Here is a 22,299-nt window from a genome sequence, read left to right on the forward strand (position 1 = left end):
AATCTTGAAATCCCTGAGGATGTCATTCGTCCTAATATACCATGGTACTTTAAAAGGTCTTCTCAGAACCTGGGTTTGTGCACTTTCTAGCTGGCGAATAGTAGTGTTTGAAGCTCTGCTAAACGCTACACATTCATATAGAAGTGACGGACAAATTATTTAGTTATATATCATGCCCACTTCTATATGAAAAATCGATTCAATTAATTTCTTCTGTCCATTAACTGGTTAACAGTAAATTAATTTCTTTTAATTTAATCTCTAAAATAAATTTCACGGACACTCGAAGCGGATTCTAATGAACTATTACGCAAAGAATTATTACTACTTTGGATCGATACCCTTTAAAAAGAGTTTTCTAATAGCTTTTATAAATGCTTGAAATTTTTATAGGATTTCTCATTCGTTATGGTTTAAAGAGGAAGTGTTCTCAGGCACATTATAAGCATAAGTTACCTGAAATACCTCATCTCATATATTATGTTAGATGTAATTATGATTTTAAGTAAGAAATCGACTTAATTAAAACCACGTACAAATAAGTGGATTTAAAAGCGATCAAGATGTGGCTTAAGATTTGCCTTGTACTAGTCGATAATCAACGTTTTAAACTGACTTTAACATCATTAAAGTAAAGAGAGTTTAAGTCTGAAAGAGTTTATTCTTCTTAATTATCGTATTTAATTTATAACATATCATTTATGAAGTAAGCCCCTTCTTACAGGTCACTCAAGCAGTCAGTGTTTTAGTTAACTCATTTATATGCATTTAGTGTATAAAGTAGTTTGAATTTGAAATTAAAACACCCTACAAATTATTAATCTATCAAAATTTATTTTGACACTATTAAAATAGACAAGTTTACAAGTGTACTTACGTCCATATTTTTTTCAAAGGTATGTTGTAGATATGGTCTTCAATTCTTTCTACAAACTTAGTTTTATGGAAACGACATCCTCAAGTGCTCATTTTCTTGCAGTCGTTTTTAAATTATAAATTCCTCATACCTAGAACACTTAATAATATGAGAATAACTAAAAATCAAAGTACCAACCTCAGCCTTTAAGGAATAATTGTTCTATAGAAAAATGTTTTAGTTCAACTAAAAATTGACAAAGTCATCTTCAGAAAAATTAATAGTTTTGAAGCTATGAGAAATAATTAAAGAATATTATATAGAACTTTGAATTTTAATATACAAGAAAATTACTAGTGATATAAAATGAAACAAAATAAATAAAAACAGATTCGTCGATTACTTTTGAAACTCCTTCTTTCAACATCAAATACGGCAACACCCACTACACTTCAACTTCTGCACCAAATGGCAAAAAAAAAATTGAGATGCTGTCTCTGCTTGAAATATTGTATAACACAACAAAATTAAAACGAAAATATGATATATCACTAAATTACCACATACGAAATATTTACAAGAATCTCATTAAAATAAGCATTAATCACTGAAATCAACTAAGGCAAAAAAGAAGGATGCTTAAGTACATCTTAAATAAGCCTGAAGAAGGTTAAAATTATTATTTAACAGAGGCAATAATGTGTAGAGAGCATAATTTCTTAAGAAAAAAAGAAAAAAAGGGAAAAACAGAAAAAAATCCAAATTAAAATATTAAAAAAAAATATCTAAAAAATTATGAAAAAGTGTTGAGGCATAAACTAAATTGTCAGTTCATATTTTTTTTTTTTTTTTGTTTCTGGACTTGAATTTATACTTTCTTTAGATACTCGTACTTCTTGTCTGCAAACAAAACTTAAAACTCAGCTTAGCTGCGAGCAGTCTTGGTTGTTTTCAATTGTATTTGTTGAGGTGCGGAGCTGCAAAAAATCCAAGAAAACAGGCAAATGTTCTCAAAATCGAAAAAGAAAAAATATTGAAAGCTTTATGCATAAGAATCTCAATCAGTAAATTTATGATAAAACGCACAAACGTTCTTATTTTCAAGGTCGGTCACGCGAATACATAACTTAAGATAAATTCTTTTACGGCAGATACCAATTTATTCTCATCTCTTTGTATTCAGATACGACTAAAATCGTTCTTAGAGCCCAAAAAGCTGTGGCAAGCAGAGCTATCAATACTTTTAATTTCGAAATAAAAAAGCTTGCAAAAAATTGTGATTTTATAAAAAATATATTTTAAGATTGTTTAATTTGCTTTTATGCACACTTCAAATTATGTGGCATGAAACGGCAGAAAATCGCGTTAACTGCAACCTGAGCCTCCCAAAAAAAGTCAACAAAATTCACTTTTCAACAGCAACCGCAGCGTGGCAGTTAGTAAACTGCAAGATACTTTAATTTTTTATATTATTTTTATTTTTTTTTTTTTTTTTTCTGAATGCATATATGCATGAGCCGCGGAAAAAAATTCTTTTTCAACAAAGTCAAAGAACTTTTATCGTATTAAACTTCTTGAACGCATTTAAATTTTGGGCTATAAATTTACAGCCAATTTTTTTTTATGATACCAGAGAAGATTTTTTACACACATAAAAGAGCAGCTAAACTTTTAGTTTTTATTTTGTTAATTTCAAAATTTATTATTTATATAGGATTATTTTTTTTTAATTTTTATAAATGTATTCTTTTTTAATTTTGTTAAAAAAAATTTTTTAAAATTTGCCGCTCATAATCAATCTGCGATTTCCTGAGGCATAAAATGCAAGACGACACCAGCAAACACCGTCGACATTGTTACGATTTGAGCTTTCGGTATCTTATCTGGGCACACCACACACACCCATTTTTGAATTGACTCTGGAAATTTGGTTCTTGCATCTTCTAAATTTTTTATATATTTTTTTGTTTTTTGTATTTGTTTTTTATTTTTTGTTTGGTTTACTTCTCTGTTTCCATTCAACAAACACAAAGTTTAAAATTTATATTTAAAGCATTTTTCAAAGGAATAAAAGGAAGCATTTTGATTGCGTTTTGGCTTCATAAAAAGGGTTCGGCTGTTATGCTGCGGATATAAGCTCGTAAATCAAACAAAAAACATATTTTATGCTGTTCAAATATTTCCTGATTGAAATTTCAGGTTCACATAATACTTAATACTTACGAATATATAACACATATCATATTTGCAGTAAAATTAAATGGTAAAAAGTTCATTGGGTATGTGACCATGAAGTTTATGAACTGCTATAAATAATAAAATAAAAAATTAAATTTAATATATGAAAATTATATTTTACAATATGAAGTACTTTATTTAGCAATTATGTTCATAAAATTCAAATGTATAAGCGCAGTATAATAAAGTGACCGAATTGAAATGTTATCAATTTCAAACTTGTATAACTTTTGAATTCGATATAACAAGACACCCATATTTCACTAAATAATAGCTAAAATTATTATTTACAATTATCCGGAAATATTTACGTTTTATTTTTTTAAATACATTTTAACCACAATTGAATTCAAATCTAATAGTGTGCTAAATAGGCAGTGCTAAATTTAAAGAAAACATCAAGCCCATACTACTAGAACGCTTGAACATCTTAAAGTGTATAAATCTTTCCTGTCTCCAACCATAGCATTTAGTAACCAAATCTGGTTTTTCAAGCAAAAATGAGTCTCAAACTTAATTCTTGTAGTGAACAAAATCTAAATGATTGTAAAGTAAACATATCGGAAACAATTATGTTAAAAATATATAAACAAAGACAATTTCAATGCAAAGACGGGCGTTATATACCCATATATCTTATATATACATATTTATGGTACGTTGGGTTCATAAATTCACCAGCTTCCTTTAATAAATACGTTCTGAAACCATCATTTATTCTTGACGATGCCGTAAGAATATAAGACCCTTATATACCCATAAGTATTTTATATACATCTTTACATTATCTAACAACATAATATTCATTACTATTAAATAAGCACGTTACATCCCTAAACTATGCAACATTATTGATCAATTTTATTGTCTTGATATTTAGGGATTTCAACTATTGGGAAGAATCAGTAAAATTATTCATTATTTAAATTTGCAAAAAAAATTTATTCAAATTTTGTATTGCAATAATAAACTTTTGTTTACTATCACCTAAAAAAAAAGTTTAGAGACCTCCAAAAGCTTTCTTGCTGGGATTTTTCTGCATGGTACGTACTTATGAAGAATGCTAAAATATTTAGAATGTTGAAAAATGTTTGAACGTCGTTACATTTTTTTAATGTCTAATTTCTTAAAGATTAAACTATCTTTTTAACCCACAAATTTTCTCTTTGTCCACGATAGTATCAAAAAGAGACGCTTGTATTCATATCCGGTCAGTATAATGCTTTGGCTTTTATTTTTAATAACGAACCCGAAGAAAAAAACCTTCTAAATGAAGAAATATCTTCTATCATATACATATTCGATTCATGTATAACTCTTTAAGTCATATATATTTACGGAATCAAAATGACCCTACACTCACAGCACGGAAATTTGAAGACCCCGGTAGCACGACCAATTAAAACATTCAATTAAAGCATTAATGCATTCTATCCTTCACAGGATAGAAGTTGGTCAATTAAATTCTTAGAATAATTATACCTGTATTATATCACTGTCTAACTCTCTCTAGTCAAAAGGTTTACATTAAAGAACACTTTTACTTTGAAAACAAATTTTTTAATTTGTCATTGTAATCATACAGCTTACAACTTACTAGTTTCAACAGTTTCCCAACCTATGTTGAAAAATTTTCTTTATTACTCACTGCCAAAGTACGAGTTATAAAAAAAAATAAGATCTCTTTCACTCTTTACTTTTTTCAAAAGGGATCTTGTCAAAATGCAACTCTGTGTGTTAGAACTTAATAATATATATTTTCATTGCCTTTTTTCTAGTTAAACATTTTTGTGTTTTTTCATTTTTAACAACTTAAACCGAATTTTGTAAACCACACTGGTGGTCCTCTGCATAAATATTTTTAAACAAAATTTTAAATATTGTCCTTTAACCCTGTTATTACCGAATTGAAAATTTCTTGTTAAGAATTCCATGAATTGCATGTGCATGTTTTTGAAGACAAATTTTAAGATAAAAAAACCACTATAAGTGAAGAGGAGTAGCACACGCTTGCGCACATGCCATAAATTTTAGATAGGCTCACACAAAAAAAAAACGAAAAAAGGATTTAACGCATTCAAATTAAGCAATGCAAACCCTCTGTACAGTACGGGTAAAGATAAACGCTTTTCGTTTTGCATTTTTGAATCTTCGCAGCTTTCGTTTTCACATGAATTATTTTTATTAAAAGCAAAGAATTTAAAGGATTTTTACGCTTTACTGTTGGAGCATTCAAAGATATAAGCAAAAGATCCAACGATGGGCATATCAAATTCATTTGAGCAGAGAAAAAAAGGGTATCATGAACCTTTTTTTTGGTGGCCACAACTGAGCTGTAGCAAAAAGGTGTGTTGAACGCATAGTTTTGGTTAGCAACACGTTAAGCGGGCAGATAAAAAGTGTTGATAATTTCAAATTAGGCAGATTTTTATTTTTTCAATTGATTTTTTATTAATTTCTGACATTTTTTTGAGCTTTTGGTTTTACATTATTTTATTTCACAGAGTTCATTGTACCTTCAAACCATCGATGTCTTTAGATATTAGCTTCAACTTTGGTTTCGTTTTGAGTTACGTTGCAATGAGAAAAAAAATTATTATAAAATTCATTTTAAACTATATTTTTTTATTTTTTGTATATAATTTAATTTACATGTTTGACTTTTGTTGAAATTATTTTTTTCTTCAACGAAAAATTTATGTTCGTTTTTAGTAAAGATTTTTTTTATTGCAATTCACTTGTACTTGTTGGAAAATATGGCACAAGGAAATTTGCATTGACGCATGGCACTAAATAGGAAACAATTAAATTAAAATATTTACAAATGTATTTATTTTTGGCAATTTTGAAAATTTTTGTTAATTAAAAATATAATGAAATTTAATCAAACGCGTCAATCAATTCGTTGCATATCAATTTCGGCGAAAAATTTTTATCAAAATTATATGCAGCACGAATTCACAATTTAGTGCAAATGCTAGTAAATTAAAAAATTTATTATATCAAAAATTATTTTATATTTTTAATTAAATTTAAAACTTACAAATATTTTTAAAATGGTTGAGAAAAGTGAAAAATATAGTACAATACTAAAAAGTAGTTGTGATGGTTTTTTATACAGTTTCCAACCTTTCTTCTCAATTGTTAAATTTGATTCGCTACGATAATTTTATTTATTTAAATTTACTTTAATGTTTCTATATTAATTTCGGAAAAGTATTTGGAAGATGTTTTAAAAATATTTCTATTATTTATATACTCATTACACTTTAATAAATAATAGGTTGTTGAAGTTTTTATATGAACAAAATTAGCGCTGTTATGTTGAATAAAATTTTGTTTGTTCCTGACATAATTTAAGAAAAAATTCGACCTCCTGTTGCAAAAATAAATAAATAGACACAAATCGTAATTTCAAAGAACAAAATTAAGAAATACAAAATTTACGAAAAAAGAAATCAACTTGAAAGAAAAATATAATATTTCCATTTAGTAAGTTTTTATTGAACATTTGTATAGCGAATAGAGTTCAATAATCCCTAATTGACTAGTCTAAGAAAAGCGAGCAGATAAACAAAAATAAGACTTTTAAGAAGAAAAACAAAAAAAATTGTAAAATAAATATATAAAGTTAAACTAAATAGATTTCGATACTAGCATTTCTAATTTGTAGCATTGTAAATATTGAAATATCTAAACTTAAACACAAAATGAATTGTCTGTGTGCGTAGATCCAGATACTTCCTACCACACAGACGCATACATGAAGGCTTCTTACTAGACGCCATGCACCTTTGGAGCAGTTTTCCCACTGCATTATGATGCTATGCCTCAATTGCTATTGGGACTACTATTGTTTTTATGTACATATATCACATAGACGTGTGTTAAACTGCCAGCTAAGATACTGCCACTCGATCACCACTGATTCTCGCATTCATACTCATATGAGTACGAGAACTCGATTTCCTACATGCAAAATTTTTACAACGAATCCAAAAGTTTTTAATGTCTGTGTTTGTTTTTTTTGTAATTGTAATAAGAGAAAAAATTTATTTTTAATTTAAATTATATATGATTTAAGTTTTATTTTATTTTTTGAATTCTTTTTTAATTTTTTCCATTTTTTTTTCGATATCATTATTGCACTGTTTACCTTACTGAGTTGCATTTTTCTTTAGTGATTTTATTTTGAAGTCTGCACTGGTCCATTTGTCTGGTCTGGCATTTCGGACAAATTTCATTGAGTTTACTTTTCAGTTAGAAATTCTCGTTACAACGTCCGTGTCGTGTGGACGAAATTTTTTATTATTTAAAAATAAAAATACAAAACCAAATTTACTACATAAAGTACTTAAACGCCTTTAAAGATCTGTACTAATTGAAAAGTGTACTAATCAAAGTAAAATTTTTAAAGAATTTTATTTAATCTCTCACCACCGTAAAATATAATAAGTGTAACAAAATCACTGAGAGCAGTCATATAAATGTAATAAAGTTTAATTTCTAATTATATAAAAAATTTACTTAAAAATATACTTGTGGTGAAAATAATAATTATATTAAATATTTTTTTTATTGTCAACATAATGCGGATAAATAATTTAAAACTGAACAATTTGTTTTTAGTTCAATATGTATACAATATCCTAAATTTATATGAAGAGAACAATTTGATGTAAGAAAACTTTCGCTTAACAACTTACAATGTTGTGGACTTTTATGGATAAGGATAAGTCTATCAGTTCTGTAACCTATTAAAATATATAAAATGTTATTGTTGTTATTCATAAAAGTGAACTTCTAACAGTATTTATAAACCGCATTTAAACACTTTGATTAAATTGAGTATTAAAACTGACTCCTGGACATGAGCTAGCCAAGGTTGAAACTATTCAATCAAATTTATTGTAATTAATACCATCTATCTCTGAGAAAAATATGAATAACACATTTTCAATCTTTTTTTTCCAGGTTTTAGGAATTTTTTTGTTTTATCTTACTTTAAATAATCTGAAATATATGTTATGTTATGTTATATTGAGTCTTTTCCAAGTTAGTGCATCTAGGCACTTTTACTCTATAATGGTTGGGGGGTTTCTGCAATAACAATAAGTTTATTTATTTTAAACATACAACTCAGTCTACTTTGTAGATCATTTTAAGTGCTATTCCAAATTTGAAAAGAAATAGTATTTATAAGGACCTATGTCATAACATATTTTCTTTAAAATACTAACCACGGTACATGGGATAATATATACTCATCCTAAATGAGATGATAGTCATAAACAACTTAAAATAGAGAAAAACAAACTGTAAGATAATAATATGTACAGAGAAGTATAATTAAAAAAATATTGAGATATAAAGTTATATATATATATATATACTGAATAAAAAACACGAACTTTATGGTTATACAACAAACGTTCAACTCATTTATTTTCTATAATTTTGCTCTTTAAATACTAAATCTTACATACAAAACAGTTTAAAAATATTATTCTTAATTAGTTTGGGTTTTTCTCTTAGCTATACATATTCTTTTTGTATAATTTGACCTTGTCCGTCGCTACTTATTTAATTATGATCATTTTGTTTAAAAAAAAACCCCGTGCTATAATATTTTAATGTCTAAATAAAAACCCGTGTTAAAGAAATATTTAAAGGTCTAGAAAAATTCTTGTTAAGGAAATATTTTACGGCCTAGAAAAAACCCTTGTTAAAGAAATAACTTCATTTCTGGAAAAATAATGAAATACTTAATGCCCAAATAACTGATATATGTTCAATTTAGAACATTTTCAAAGGGGTCAGATTTTCCTGCCGAGAAAGCTACATTAATTTTTTCTGATTTCTATTTACAACCAAATAGCATATACAATAATATTACTAGAACAATAGTTAATACTAATGAAATACCTAATGCTGTATGCACACTTATATAATGCCATTCAAGTTCTCTGAGTTTCAGCTTATCTTCTTTAAGAATGGCCAGTTTATTTTTTTTGTCCTTAATTTGCATCGTGTGATTCATTAGATAATGGTACGTAGGGTTCATAAATACACCAGTGGAGTTATCTGTTTCCTTTAATAAATACGTTCTGAAACCGTCATTTATTCTTGCCGATGCCGTAAGCATTGTTCTGTCAATTCGTCCTGTGCAAACTTTGTTGAGTGATAGTATTCTTTTCCTACCACATGGCAACATTTCTTGTTCTTATTTAGACAATAGATAAGGACTGGTGCATTTCCTTTGTAACTATACAACCAGCTACATTTCAATTTGTGGCATATTTCCGTGCAACGTATTATCATAGATTCCATGTGGTCTACCGCTTTAAAATACGGTTACATGCTGTAGTATACTATTAAGTTTCATGATGTTGACAATCGATCAACCATTCCAATTTTTTCCATGTATTGGAAGGTATTGTTGCAAAGTTCATTTACTAATCCTTCACGTATTTTTTCGGCGTTGCCTGCAGGCAGCCATTTATCTCGTTGCAGCGTCCACAAGTACTTCATCTTTTAAGTACGCATCCTTTAAATAACGATGCTTTAAGTTCAGTTCCAAGTCTTCTTTCCGTCTACAATGATCTATAATCTCTCCCACTCTATCTCTCTCTTAGTGTAGAAATTAAGGTAAACTTAAGAGCACTACATAATGTGTATCAATAAATATAATAAATTGAGTTTAATTCTACCCGCAAAACAAGAACAGTCTTTTATGTTTGCTTGCATATATATCAGATTTATGTAGATCTTCGCCAAAGTAGCTGACTTTGTAGCTGCTACCAAAGCAGCTGACTTTGGTGAAGAGTAAAAGGTTTAGGATTGCAGTCATTATTTTTTAAACAAAAAGTATATTTTAAATTTTTACAGTAGAATTGGAAATGATTTAGTTTAGATTTTCAGAGAAAACAAAAAACCTTTTCTAAACAATTTAGAAAGTGAATTCACTGAAATGTTCCATTGAAGAGGTATAAAAAAGCTCAAAAAAATTAAACTCTAGACAACCGAACGCTTGGTCTTTTCTGTCTTTTCTCTTTCAAATGATTGTAAAAATGATAATGATATCTAATACTACAAACTTATTCATAAACTCTTTCTTTTACATTCGTACTTTATTTTTTATATATTAAATTATGTTTCTTTTTTTAGATCATCAATTTCCTATTGACCTCACTAATGTTGCCAAAGATCACACGAACTTAGAAAATGATCAACTTCAGTCATTATACAGGCGTCTCTGCATATTAAATCGTTGCGCCAACATGCGTTTGGATCAATCTCACAAAGCACAAACTCCACAGGTACGTAACGTAACGCTTAATAAAGTGTGATATAATTTGGAAATTAGTATGTGTTATTAATATAGTTTTATCATACTAAATGTTCATCACATTTAGTTTTGAACGAATAAAAGTAAATTATTTTTAAGCATAAAATAAACTTACGTTTTTTTTTATACAGAAAGAGGATTCAGACGATGAGAACTTTGCCCTTAGTGAAAACTGGACATTCCAACCACACATACGTCGATGGTCACGTATTGGTGAAGGTGGTCTTGAATTGCCACCAGGCGGTAAAATAAATATAGAAAAAACAGAAAGTTCTTCAAAAGAATCCAGTCCTGATCGTTTTGAAGATGATTCATATGATGTTACTGGAGCTGGACTGTCACTCACTTTACCTGGTATCTGCACAGGTGATGCTGCAGATACAACATTACATGATACATCTGATCCAAACGGTGTTCGACTACGACGTACTGGTAGCGAACGTATTAAGGATGGCGCCAAAGCATTCCTAAGACGTGTAGAATCGATCAAATCACGTCGACGTAAACGACAAAATCGAGAAGGTATTGTTATAAGCGGGCCACAAGCGCTTGATTTATCACAACTTGGTCAACGGAGTCTGCGAAAACCAGATGCAGTATACTCAACACCACCATCACCTTCGGCTGTCAGTCCAATGCATACATTCCCAAAAGGTCCATTTTTCGGTAACGAATTAAAGGTGCCATCACATAGTGAAAATTTCTTAAGTCCAAATCGTGCGAGTCCAAAGCGTACACCAACAACACCGCGTTCAATGCGCACTAGTCCATTACACTTCTTCTCTAATCCAATGCCCCATTTAAAAGAAGGCAAATCAGACGATTCATCTTCCTATTACAGTGACAGTCAGGAATCTTCTGCAGGTGGCAAATTATCCTTACGTAAAACACCTTCAAAAACTCGCAGATTTTTGCAACGCACTGGTAAAGTGGATGACATTGGTGCACACTCAGATTCAGAATGCCATCATGGTAGGAAATTATTAATCAAAGATGCAAATTCTAATACAACTGAGGTAAGTATTGATATATCGAAGATATTTAAAACCTTTGAGACATTTACGCAATATTGGTCTGTTTAGGTAAAAATTAAAAAACTGACACGTGGTGGTTCGCTTAATCTTGGTAAAGATCCTAAAAAACGCGAAGGTTTCCGTACCGCCAGTTTTCGCTCACGTTCCACAACTCGTAAAGAAACCAAAACTGATGATGGAGATGTTGTTAAAAAGTAAGTATTTTTTACGCTCTACTTAGAATTATATGCATTTTAATATACTTTATATTTCACCAGTAGAACACCAGTTGTGCGGTGGCACAGTTTCCAAATGGAGGAACGACCACATATGATATTCCGAAAATGTTTTTCACAAAAAATTGATCCGAACTCAAATGATTATGGCATTCCTTTTGCTGCTATGTCAGCAGGGCAGTTGCAGATTATACGAAAATTGGCTTTAGTAATACTGACTGGTTATATGGAACGATACTGTCCAACACATCGTTCGGGTTGGAACTGGGAGCTACCCAAATTTATAAAGAAAATCAAAATGCCAGATTATAAGGACAAGAAAGTTTTCGGTGTCCCACTGTTACTCATACTACAGCGATCTGGGCAAACATTACCAACTGCAGTACGCTCTGCTTTCCGCTGGCTGCAACTGAATGCACTGGACCAGATCGGTCTATTCCGCAAAAGTGGTGTTAAGTCGCGTATTATCAAATTAAAGGAATTAATAGAATATTCCGAGTCAACAGCTGAGTGCATGGATGTATTTGACACACAACAGGCATACGACGTTGCTGACATGTTAAAGCAATATTTCCGTGACCTGCCAGAATCATTACTGACCACAAAAATGTCGGAAACATTTGCTGCCATATTCCAACGTAAGTGTGAAGTATAATAATTAATATATGGAGATTTTATAGAATATGTTTTTACTTTTAGACTTGCCCTCGGAAGTACGCTTAGATGCGGTACAGTGTGCAGTTTTGCTATTACCAGATGAAAACCGTGAAATACTTTTTGCTTTGCTGGAATTCCTGACACTTGTCGCTGGGAATGCCCAATATAATCAAATGACTGCTAATAATCTAGCGGTGTGCTTAGCGCCGTCTTTATTTCATAGCAGCATTTCGACAGGCTCAGCTTCCGTCTCAGCATCGCCTAGGCGTCGTAAGGGTGCTGGCGTGCCCGATGTAAAGGAACTTTCGGAAGCAAAAGCATCTCATGAATGCTTAGCTTTTATGATTGATAACTATAAGCAAATCTACACAGCAAGCAAAGAAAAAATTAATAAATGTAACTTTGGCTACATGGAAGAGTCCAAACCTGTACCACTGGAAGCATTGGGTGAGGGTATGCAATTTCATAATTGGCGCGGTTACTTATATGAATGTACAAGTGCAACTATAAAGGAAGGTCGCGAAAAGTAAGTTTAATTGCAATAAATATATTAGAAGTAGTTTATTTCTTCATTATTTATTGCAGAACTCGTGGCTGGTTCACTATAACTTCACTAAATGACACAAGCGTTGATATAGCCTATAAAAAAGTGGGTGATGGTCATCCATTGAGACTTTGGCGTTGTGTTACTGAAGTGGAAGGCCCACCTAAAGATGTGTTAGAATATATAATTAAACAAAGAGCTTCATGGGATGTCAATCTGTTGCAGTGTCAAACAGTTAAAAAACTGGACGAACGCACTGAAATCTATCAATATGCTTTGGATGGGCAGATAACAACAGATTTTTGTGTATTAAGGTAGGTTTTAGGTTTATTTGTTTTTTTTTTTTTATAATTAACAGTGAAAACATGTCTTTGAAAATATTTAATTTATAGATCTTGGCAAATGGACTTGCCACGAGGCGCATGTGTTATTGTGGAAACGTCTATTGATCATAATAAGGCAAAACCAATGTTCGGCGCTGTGCGTGGCGTAGTTTTGGCTTCACGTTATTTAATTGAACCTTGTGGCAGTGGCAGATCGCGGGTAATGCATTTAGCCAGAGTCGATATTAAGTATGTCAGATATATTATATTACATATTTTTGAAGTAAAAATTAAATTATATGTTATTATATTTATTTAAGGGGTAAAACGCCTGAGTGGTACAATAAAAGCTATGGGCACATCTGTTCACACTACTTATCCAAAATTCGCATCGCTTTCAAGCACGTAGCAGATGGACCCGAAAGCAAAGTTTAATTTTTAAGTAACAAAAATCCTTTCCTATATGACGTCCAGTGAAAACACTTATATATATAACGCTATTAACAAAAATACATTAAGTTAAGTACAACAAAAAGAAGCAAAACATCACAAAGAAAAGTTTTGAATATTTTATGTAAACAAACAAAATGTACTGAAACTGTTCAGAAGGTCTCAAAATTATTAAGCATTTACAGATTTTATATTTTGTATATATTTTGAGGAAATTTTTTACAGACATTCAAAGCCTTCAAAAAAATTTATTTATGTGTTTATATATAATATCAAAGTTAAGCTATTAAAAAAATAGATTATTTAATTGAAATGAAGTTCTTACAGTTTGATGTTAAGAGTGCTGTATGCAAAATGAAAATTGAAATTCGTAATAAGAATAGGATTTCTCTGAATGGAAATGTAAATAAATTATCCTTGACATGTTTGAATATTAATTTTTTTTTACTTTTTCTTTATAAATACCGTGTGTATCTTTTTTTATAGTTAAATTTTCACATATGAACTAAAATATAGAAATCGTAAAAATACGAGAAAATACTCAAAACTAAAATATCACAAATATTTTTTAAACTAATGAAATATTAATCATTTTTATATTAACTACTTTATTTAGATGTTAAGTACACTTCAAGTAAGATTTTCGGTAGTTTTTCTGTTTATGTTAACCTTATTTTATATTCTTATATATTTTAGTTATATGCACTCTAAGTTAGTTACGTTGAATAAGTTACTAAAGAAGAAAAAATAAAAAATTTGTTAATATGAAAAACCAATTGGAAAAAATTAAAATCTATTGGCGATTTTTTAATAATTGTCGAAGATGAAATAAAAATTGTGTAAAGGAATTTAACTAGTCAAATTATATAAATTTAAGTTCAATCAAACATGATAATGATGAAAAACGTGTATTGAAAATTAAAACTCTGATGGATTGTATGTGTAAATTACTAACAAAATGGTAAAAACAACCGAGCTTAATTAAAATTGGTTTCGTAAGAATTTATTATTATTAATAAAAAAGCATTGAAATATAACTAAGCAAATTGAAAACATCAAAAAAATAATATTGTTCTTAAGCAAATGTCTTTAAATTTAAGTGAAAATTAAAGCAAACACAACTTTTTGGTGTGTAAGTGTATAAATCATTACTAAAATTAAATTATTTTAATATTAATTTAATTACTAAATAATTAACATTGTAAATTGAAATGTAATGCTGCTGCATCAAACCATAACACAATAAATATCAAAACTATCAACAAATAAATATACAAACATAAAATATATCTATATATACATGACTTTTTTAATTTTTGTTATTGTTTATAAATTTGTCGATGATCCTTAATGCATATGAATTATACTATATGAATTATACTATACTAGTAAAAGGCTTAGGGCAGCGAAGGCATATATTTTCATAAGTGTGTGACAAAAATTTTAAATATTTTCTTATTAGACTGGATATTTAAATTGAAGTGGCGGCTTTATAGACCACAGCCCACTTGAGCTCATTGCGCACTTGAACGTTGACAATGATTCGTTGTTTGACAAAATATTGTGTTGGGTCAGTCTTGATGGTATTGATGTGGTCCTGGATGCCTAGCATGGTACGATGGCAAGCCCAGTATACCCGCCAGTTTTTGGGTGGAGCTCTTGGCAATTAGTTACCACAGCTAACATCAAACAAAAAAATATTGTGCTATTAACAGTTTAACTTTATATATTGTACCATCTCCTTCTAAAACAAATTTCAGTCCTGTTAGTCGATTTGTCTTTTTCGCTCCATTCGCTGTTGAATTTCAGCATTCCAAGATTCCCAAGATTTTTTAATATTTTAGTTTAATATGATCAAGTTGATAACGGATTGATCTAACGGCTGACTAAGCGCAGTATAACTGAGTGATAGATTCATTGCTACTATTGACCCGCATCGGATTTTTGTTCGGTAATTTGGTGATAATTCGCATTATCCAAAAATAAACCTGCAGTTTGCGACATGCCTTTTGAAGTCAAAAATTCTCTAACCTGAAAAATATCTTTTCTGTACAATTTAATTTTTCCAATTGTAATAAAGTAAACAAATTTGCAATGAAACCAGTTCTTAGAAATAAATGATGTCATCCATGCATTCTGACTAGATTTGTATATTTCTGCATATTTCTGTATTTCTAATTTTTCGATTTGCCAACCACCAATAATCTGTCAAACCACCAAAGAAAATTATTCGCTCTTTACAATGCGAATAACTTTTTCATGTCTTACATATATCACTACATGAAACAAGAGTGTAATTTGGAAGCATCCAATAATATTAACCGGATCCGTCGGCGTTATAGATTTGATCAAGGATCAACCCATGCTTATAAACGTAATATCAAACTCTTGCACAAATGGATCAACAAGATGAGGTTTAGAAGACAATTTTTCGCCAATTATCTTTAAAAATCAAATTTTATGTGAACGCTTAAACTTTTTAAACTTCAGCTGGTTTGGTAAATTATGGAGTGCAACTTAATAACTTTTGATCGCAAAATCTCTGTTGATATTGTGACACTGTTCTTTCTTTGTTTTAAAAACCACTCATAAAGCATCTTTAACCTCACTTTCAGTTGAACTTACGAAATTTTTAAGGGCATTTTTTTGATTTTCAATCCGGTAAACCGAAGACTTATGCAATTTCTTATGCAAATTGATTTTATGGAATCTTCGCTTTAGAGTTTTTTTTAAATCTCTAGTCTTTAAGTAATCGTCAGCTTTAAAAAATTTTGAATTTTTTCTATATTTAAATAATTTACTGCAAACACCACACAGCCACAAATAAACTGGTAAAATAAAACACTAAAATTCTCTAAAACACTAAAATTCTCTCTTAAAATTCTCTTCTAAAAAGAAGTGCATCGTTTTCAGGAAAATGCAACCATTAAACAAAAACAGCTTTCTCAAGCTTTGTCAAAATGCCATGAAGAGCTTTTATTTCAATGTGTGAGAGTTCAATGTCCCAGCGGCACCATTATGCCAGCGCTGAAAAAGTAAGCGAAGAGGTAATAGCTCTTCGTTTTTATTTTTCTTTCTTATCGACATTTGTGTTCGACATAGGCAATTTCGGGGTTGAAATTATAAAAGAATGAAGAACAAAAGCATGAGTTAAGAATTTCTTGTTTTGCCTACATTGTATACATTTAGTCTGCTTTTAATTTTAGTGAAGTGCGAACAGTGAACAATTTTTAATTCTTAAAATCAAATAAAAAACAAAAATATAAATAAAATATAATTTGTAATTTCACATAAACTCACTGTAAGTATATGCAAAATGAAGTAAATATATTTAAAATGATAATTGAAATTTTTGTTTTGTATTATGTAGATGCTACTGCGTCAAGAACGATTAATTGACCAATGTGCTGCGAATGCAGTCATTCTAAAGCAAGGGGTAATCAGCTGTAGTCATGTAGTCAGCTGTTTCAATTGGAAAATTTTACAATTCGAACTGAGGAGGATTTAATTCAATTTAATGAAGAAATCACTGCCGTTGAAGTAGTTGTAAGTTAAATTATATATGTTTCTTACTTTCAGTTTCAACTTATTAATATATTCACATGTAACAATTTTACTAATTCATACATTTCTTTTCATCTATAACGTTATTTATAGACTGCATCAATGAGACGCGTTATTAAAAAACAACCAATTACGCGAAAAATTTCCTGGAATTTTGGAGAATGGTACCTAAGGCAAGAAGTCCTTAAGAGCGTTAGAGAATGTGACAGCAGCACTTTTTGGTATGGTATATTGTACATAATTAACTTTAATTAACAATAACATACTTTTGTATTTACAGATGCTTTAAGTACAGATGGTAAGCCGGAACAAGTGATCGAGTCGAGTCTGGAAATCTCTTCAAGGTTTTAGTAACAATTTCCAGAAAAATATTCATATATATAAGTATGTTATATTTTTTTATGTAAATATTAATATTTTATATGTATAAATCATAAATATAAAATATAATTTATCCAAAAAAATTTATAGTATTTTATTTAAAAATCAATAGCATAGGTAAAATTTAAAAGGTAAGCGAACATGTCAGCGCTGATATGTTGCATTATAAATTCGAAAAGGTAAGCTAACATGTCAGCGCTGATATGTTGCATTACAAATTCGAAAAAGTAAGCGAACATTTCAGCGCTGATATGTTGCATTACAAATTCGAAAAGGTAAGCGAGCATGTCAGCGCTGAAATGTTGCATTACAAATTTGAAAAGGTAATCGAACGATTCAGCGCTTGCCCGCAATGACATGCACGTGTTAAAGTAATTAGGAGTTTCCTTTGAATAATCAGCGCTAGGCATTTCCCGCTGGGGTATTTCTTTGCATTTGGAACGCAATCGAACGTCGTTGGGACGCATTCATACAGAATGTGATGAAATGTATCGCATTCGAGCTTGAAATTTTGTATGCGAGAATGAGCCATTCTCTTCTCATTTTCGATTTTTTACCAAAATGAGCCATTTTAGGCCAGTGTAAATGACATATAAGAAATTCGCTTCATAGCAATTAAATAAATTAATTAAAAAAATATAACCAGTATTATATAAAAATGACAAAGATCGTTAAAAGTCTTTGGTAAAATCTTTGTAAGAGTGAGCGGAAGACAGTTTTTAAAATTTTGACTATTCTGTTTTTTAAACAAAGTTTTATCATTTATAATTAGTGGTAAAAAACTTCATTAGTATAATATTTGTGCACTTAATTGCAACTTTGGTGCACTTGTCGTAAAGGATTTTTATTGTCAATAAAAGCAAAACAAATAGCGAAATTTCTCAAAAAGTGCTTTTATATAGACCGGGTGAAAGAAATTAGAACGCGCCATTGTGTAGCGTAAGGCTCTTTGTTTTTGCACTGAGTGATATTTTCACCTCGATACACAAAATATCGAACATTATGTGAATAATAAAATTATATATCCGATATTTTGAATCACTCTCAGTTTCTTTTTTTTATATTCTTTGATATTTACTATGCGCTTTTGATCTCTATTGACAGCTGTTTTTAAATGTGTGTGATTAAGCGGTACATAATAATTTTGCAAAATTACAATTTACTTCAAAATTCATTCTTGGATGAAATTGATCTTTACTAAAACTGAAGCAAAACGATGTGATGTGTTAATGTGATTTTCGAGTATTGTTAACGATTGAATAATTGTTTATTTAATTCTGCATAAAAAAACAATGAAGGAAATAAACTTTAAACTATTTGATCTGAGTTTTGATGAGTCATAGAACTTAAAAGAATTAACATGAACTATAGTATATATTTGCCTTCTTTTAACAGTGAAATATACACAAAACTAAATATGCGTCATATAATGTAAAAGAAATGTGATATTCAGTTTACTGAATTCTTATTAAAACTGGTAAGATATACATGTATATATATTTTGTATTGAATAAACCGTTTAATAAATTAAACATAATTCAATTTCACAATATTATTTATGTAAAACGCAAGAAAATCTCGAATATTTTTCCGCCATTCCCTATTGAAACATAAGTACAGAAGAACTTAGTATCAAAATTGAAGCACATACAGACAAATAATATATAGATTCCGAATGCAGAACTAAAAATGATTCCACTAATATCATAGCAGGCAGATCGAATAGCTAGAAAGGCACATATAAGCTTTGGATTGTAAAATCTAAATCTAAAGCTGCAGATAACTAATGATCTTAATGAGGGTATGTATTATACGTATGAGAGAGTGTATTATATAGTATAGAAATTGGTGCTATATTTTCGTTTCATATTGTTGCACAGCAATTCTGGTAAAGATCGTTAGAAGTTCATCGCAAGATCTTTTTAAAATCGACCGGAAACCGTTTGTAAGATTTTAGCTATTCTGGTGCAAGGCTTTCGAAAAAAGTTTTATCATTTGTAATTTGTGATAGAAAGTTTTTTTGTTCTATTTCTTATATGGTGAAATCAAAAACAGCTGCTAATCGTCACTAAAAGCCGTAAGAGGCATATTCCATTATTATAATTATTTATACATAAATAATTATTTCCTGAATTAAGCGCTGACATGAAGAAAGTAACAACAGCTATTGCTGCTTATTTTTTTAAATAAATGATAATGAATGTATTATATTGTACTGCTATTTGCCGTAGTATTGTGAACTATTTCCGTTGCTCCGAACGAAGTCATTTGGAAGCATGAATTAAATATGCGAATGGACTTCAGGAACAGATTTGAATCTTCATGCGTGCCAATGAGCAAGCCGTGCAATGGTTCTGGTAGTCTATCAATTTCTGGTAGTTGCACTTTTTCTGATGCGCAACACAACCTGTCTGATTCTTAATAAGGGCATTCTTTGTCCATAGAACCAATCATCACTTTAGGATGTCGAACGCAAAACGAAAGAAACGAAGTGGATGTAAATGCTCGATGTACTTGTTGGCGTAGTTATATAAAATAATAAAAAAAATGTTTTCTTTTTCAAATATATAAAAAAAAATTTATATCAAAAAATTAAAAAAATTTGCAGTATTGTCCTATTATATTGGATACTTGTGTGATTTATATGGAGACGATTTTCTGTTTTACATTCTTATGTTTTTTGACTTTTGATGCTTCGACACGAAAGGACAATCAGTAAAGTGAATTTTTTTGTTTTTATGTTCACAACATTTTATTTCTTTTTGGATAATGAGGAAATAGAGTGAAAAGGGATCACGTACTTATAATTGTTGCTATATTTTCGATTTATATTGTTGATTTCCCTCACAAATATGAATTTACTATCGCTTGAAAAAGTAATATATACCCATATTTGAATATTTCTGGACATATCAAGGAAAACTTGACAAAATTGTGGACCTCCAGAGTGTGCTATCATGTTTCGATTTAACTGAAGTTTATTAATGTTTGAAAAGTACTTAGCGTCTACATTATATATAAATATAACTCCATAATATAAATAACTCCCTGAGGTGAATATTTGCCAGTTATTTCGATTTTAAATTTTATATTTTTATGTTTTCTTGAGAAGAATGCATTATTTCCTTTCTTGTATTGCACTCCATTTGCTGTCTTCTTTTATGGTCCACGATCTAAGTACAGATCCAGAAGCATACAATTTAACGATTTGATGTTCATAACACATATTACTCTTGCAAATCATATCTTAAGTATTTGTATAGTTTATTCGACAGGTTTCATAAATATGTATGCCTTTATATTCAATATGCATGGATTTCTCATTAACTCTTTCTGAAAAAAAATAACTTGCATTTTGCATATTTCGAAGAAAGTATCTGTCGGCTAATTAAAGATGTTCCAAACAAAACAGAGTCATAGGTTTTTGTAATTAAAACATCTGTCATATTTGAAGATGTTGGTAAGAGCTCAGTCATTGTATCAAAACAATTGTCGCAAAATATGTTCAACTTTTTTTGTAACTTCAAGTACCAATACCCTGCAAAATAACGAATTGCGTTATCACTTATTGGGTTATCGAATTTTTCATTAATACTAACATTTTTTAATGGATCTACTTCGGGTTCAGCAATATTAGTGTGCGAACTTCAGGAGCATATCTTTTATTAGAATCTTTGTATTGTCTGGTATTTAGAATACCGCATTCCAATCTAAATCAAAATACTGATTACACTCGTAAATGTTTGGATTACTTTCGTTAACATTTCGAGATCTTACTAATGAGACAAAACTTTCAACTTGATCTTGATTAAATTTTCAGAGATATATATAATACACCTCATTATGGAATGTGAAAATATTTGATAAAATTAGCAGAATTGTTCCATCCCATTAAAGCAATATATACTTTTGATTTAGTAGATTTCACCTAGGAAATGTAGGCCTCATTTCTAATAAAAATTGAATATTTTTATTGCCGCTTTCCTTTAATGGAAATTTTCCATTCTAATGTCTAATAAGCAGTCCATTTTTTGCAGCAACCTGTAGTTGACTTAGACGATGTTGTTATTCGTCTTTGAACTTATTGAAATATAAGAAAGTCTCAATACCAGCAACAATATGGCTTATTATTTTTACAACAGCCGAACGCTTATTTTCTCAAAATCTGTCGGAGACATATATCATTACGTTAATTTTGAACAAACCTTAGTTGCGCCTTGTCGATCCATATTATATAAGTTCTCAACGACCTGCTTAGAAATAATTCCATCTGGAGTAGCGATCAAAAGTCGACCACGAAAAGTCTTAAAAAGCTGTAACACATAATATTACGTCGAGTAAGTTTTTTCTTTGCAGCGAAATGTCGGCTTAAATTGAGAAAATCCAAGAATATTAAACAATCTATGATTAATAAGACCTTTAATCCAATGAGCTCCGAAATGTCTGTACATTTAAATAATTATTTTCTTAAGTCTTTTTTCTGCATTTTTTATGGACAAGCCACAGAATATAAAACCTATTTAAAGTTTCCACTTAAACTTCTTACCATAAAAAGCAGAATAGTCTTTGCTAAGTATGCTTTTCTTTCACCATTTGCACAGTTGGTAACCCGTCTATACGTTTCTGCAATTCATTACATATCAGAGCTTTTTGAACAAACAACTTATCAAAAATCCACTTTTAAATGAA

At 29.8% G+C, this 22,299-nt stretch overlaps 1 protein-coding gene across 1 annotated transcript in view; it reads left to right on the top strand.

The window, feature by feature from the left end:
• Positions 1-13,650, top strand: part of LOC119685785 — a gene marked incomplete at its 5' end in the record, with an annotated part of 88,351 nt that extends 74,701 nt beyond the window's left edge. The window contains 8 exon segments of the mRNA XM_038100166.1: positions 10,262-10,413; positions 10,574-11,458; positions 11,525-11,670; positions 11,737-12,329; positions 12,391-12,874; positions 12,934-13,206; positions 13,285-13,464; positions 13,536-13,650. Of these exon segments, the coding sequence (XP_037956094.1) occupies positions 10,262-10,413; positions 10,574-11,458; positions 11,525-11,670; positions 11,737-12,329; positions 12,391-12,874; positions 12,934-13,206; positions 13,285-13,464; positions 13,536-13,650 (2,828 nt within the window).
• Between the last annotated feature and the right edge of the window lie 8,649 nt (positions 13,651-22,299).

The sequence above is a fragment of the Teleopsis dalmanni genome, chromosome 2 (assembly GCF_002237135.1).
Source record: "Teleopsis dalmanni isolate 2A chromosome 2, ASM223713v2, whole genome shotgun sequence".
Taxonomy (NCBI): domain Eukaryota; kingdom Metazoa; phylum Arthropoda; class Insecta; order Diptera; family Diopsidae; genus Teleopsis; species Teleopsis dalmanni.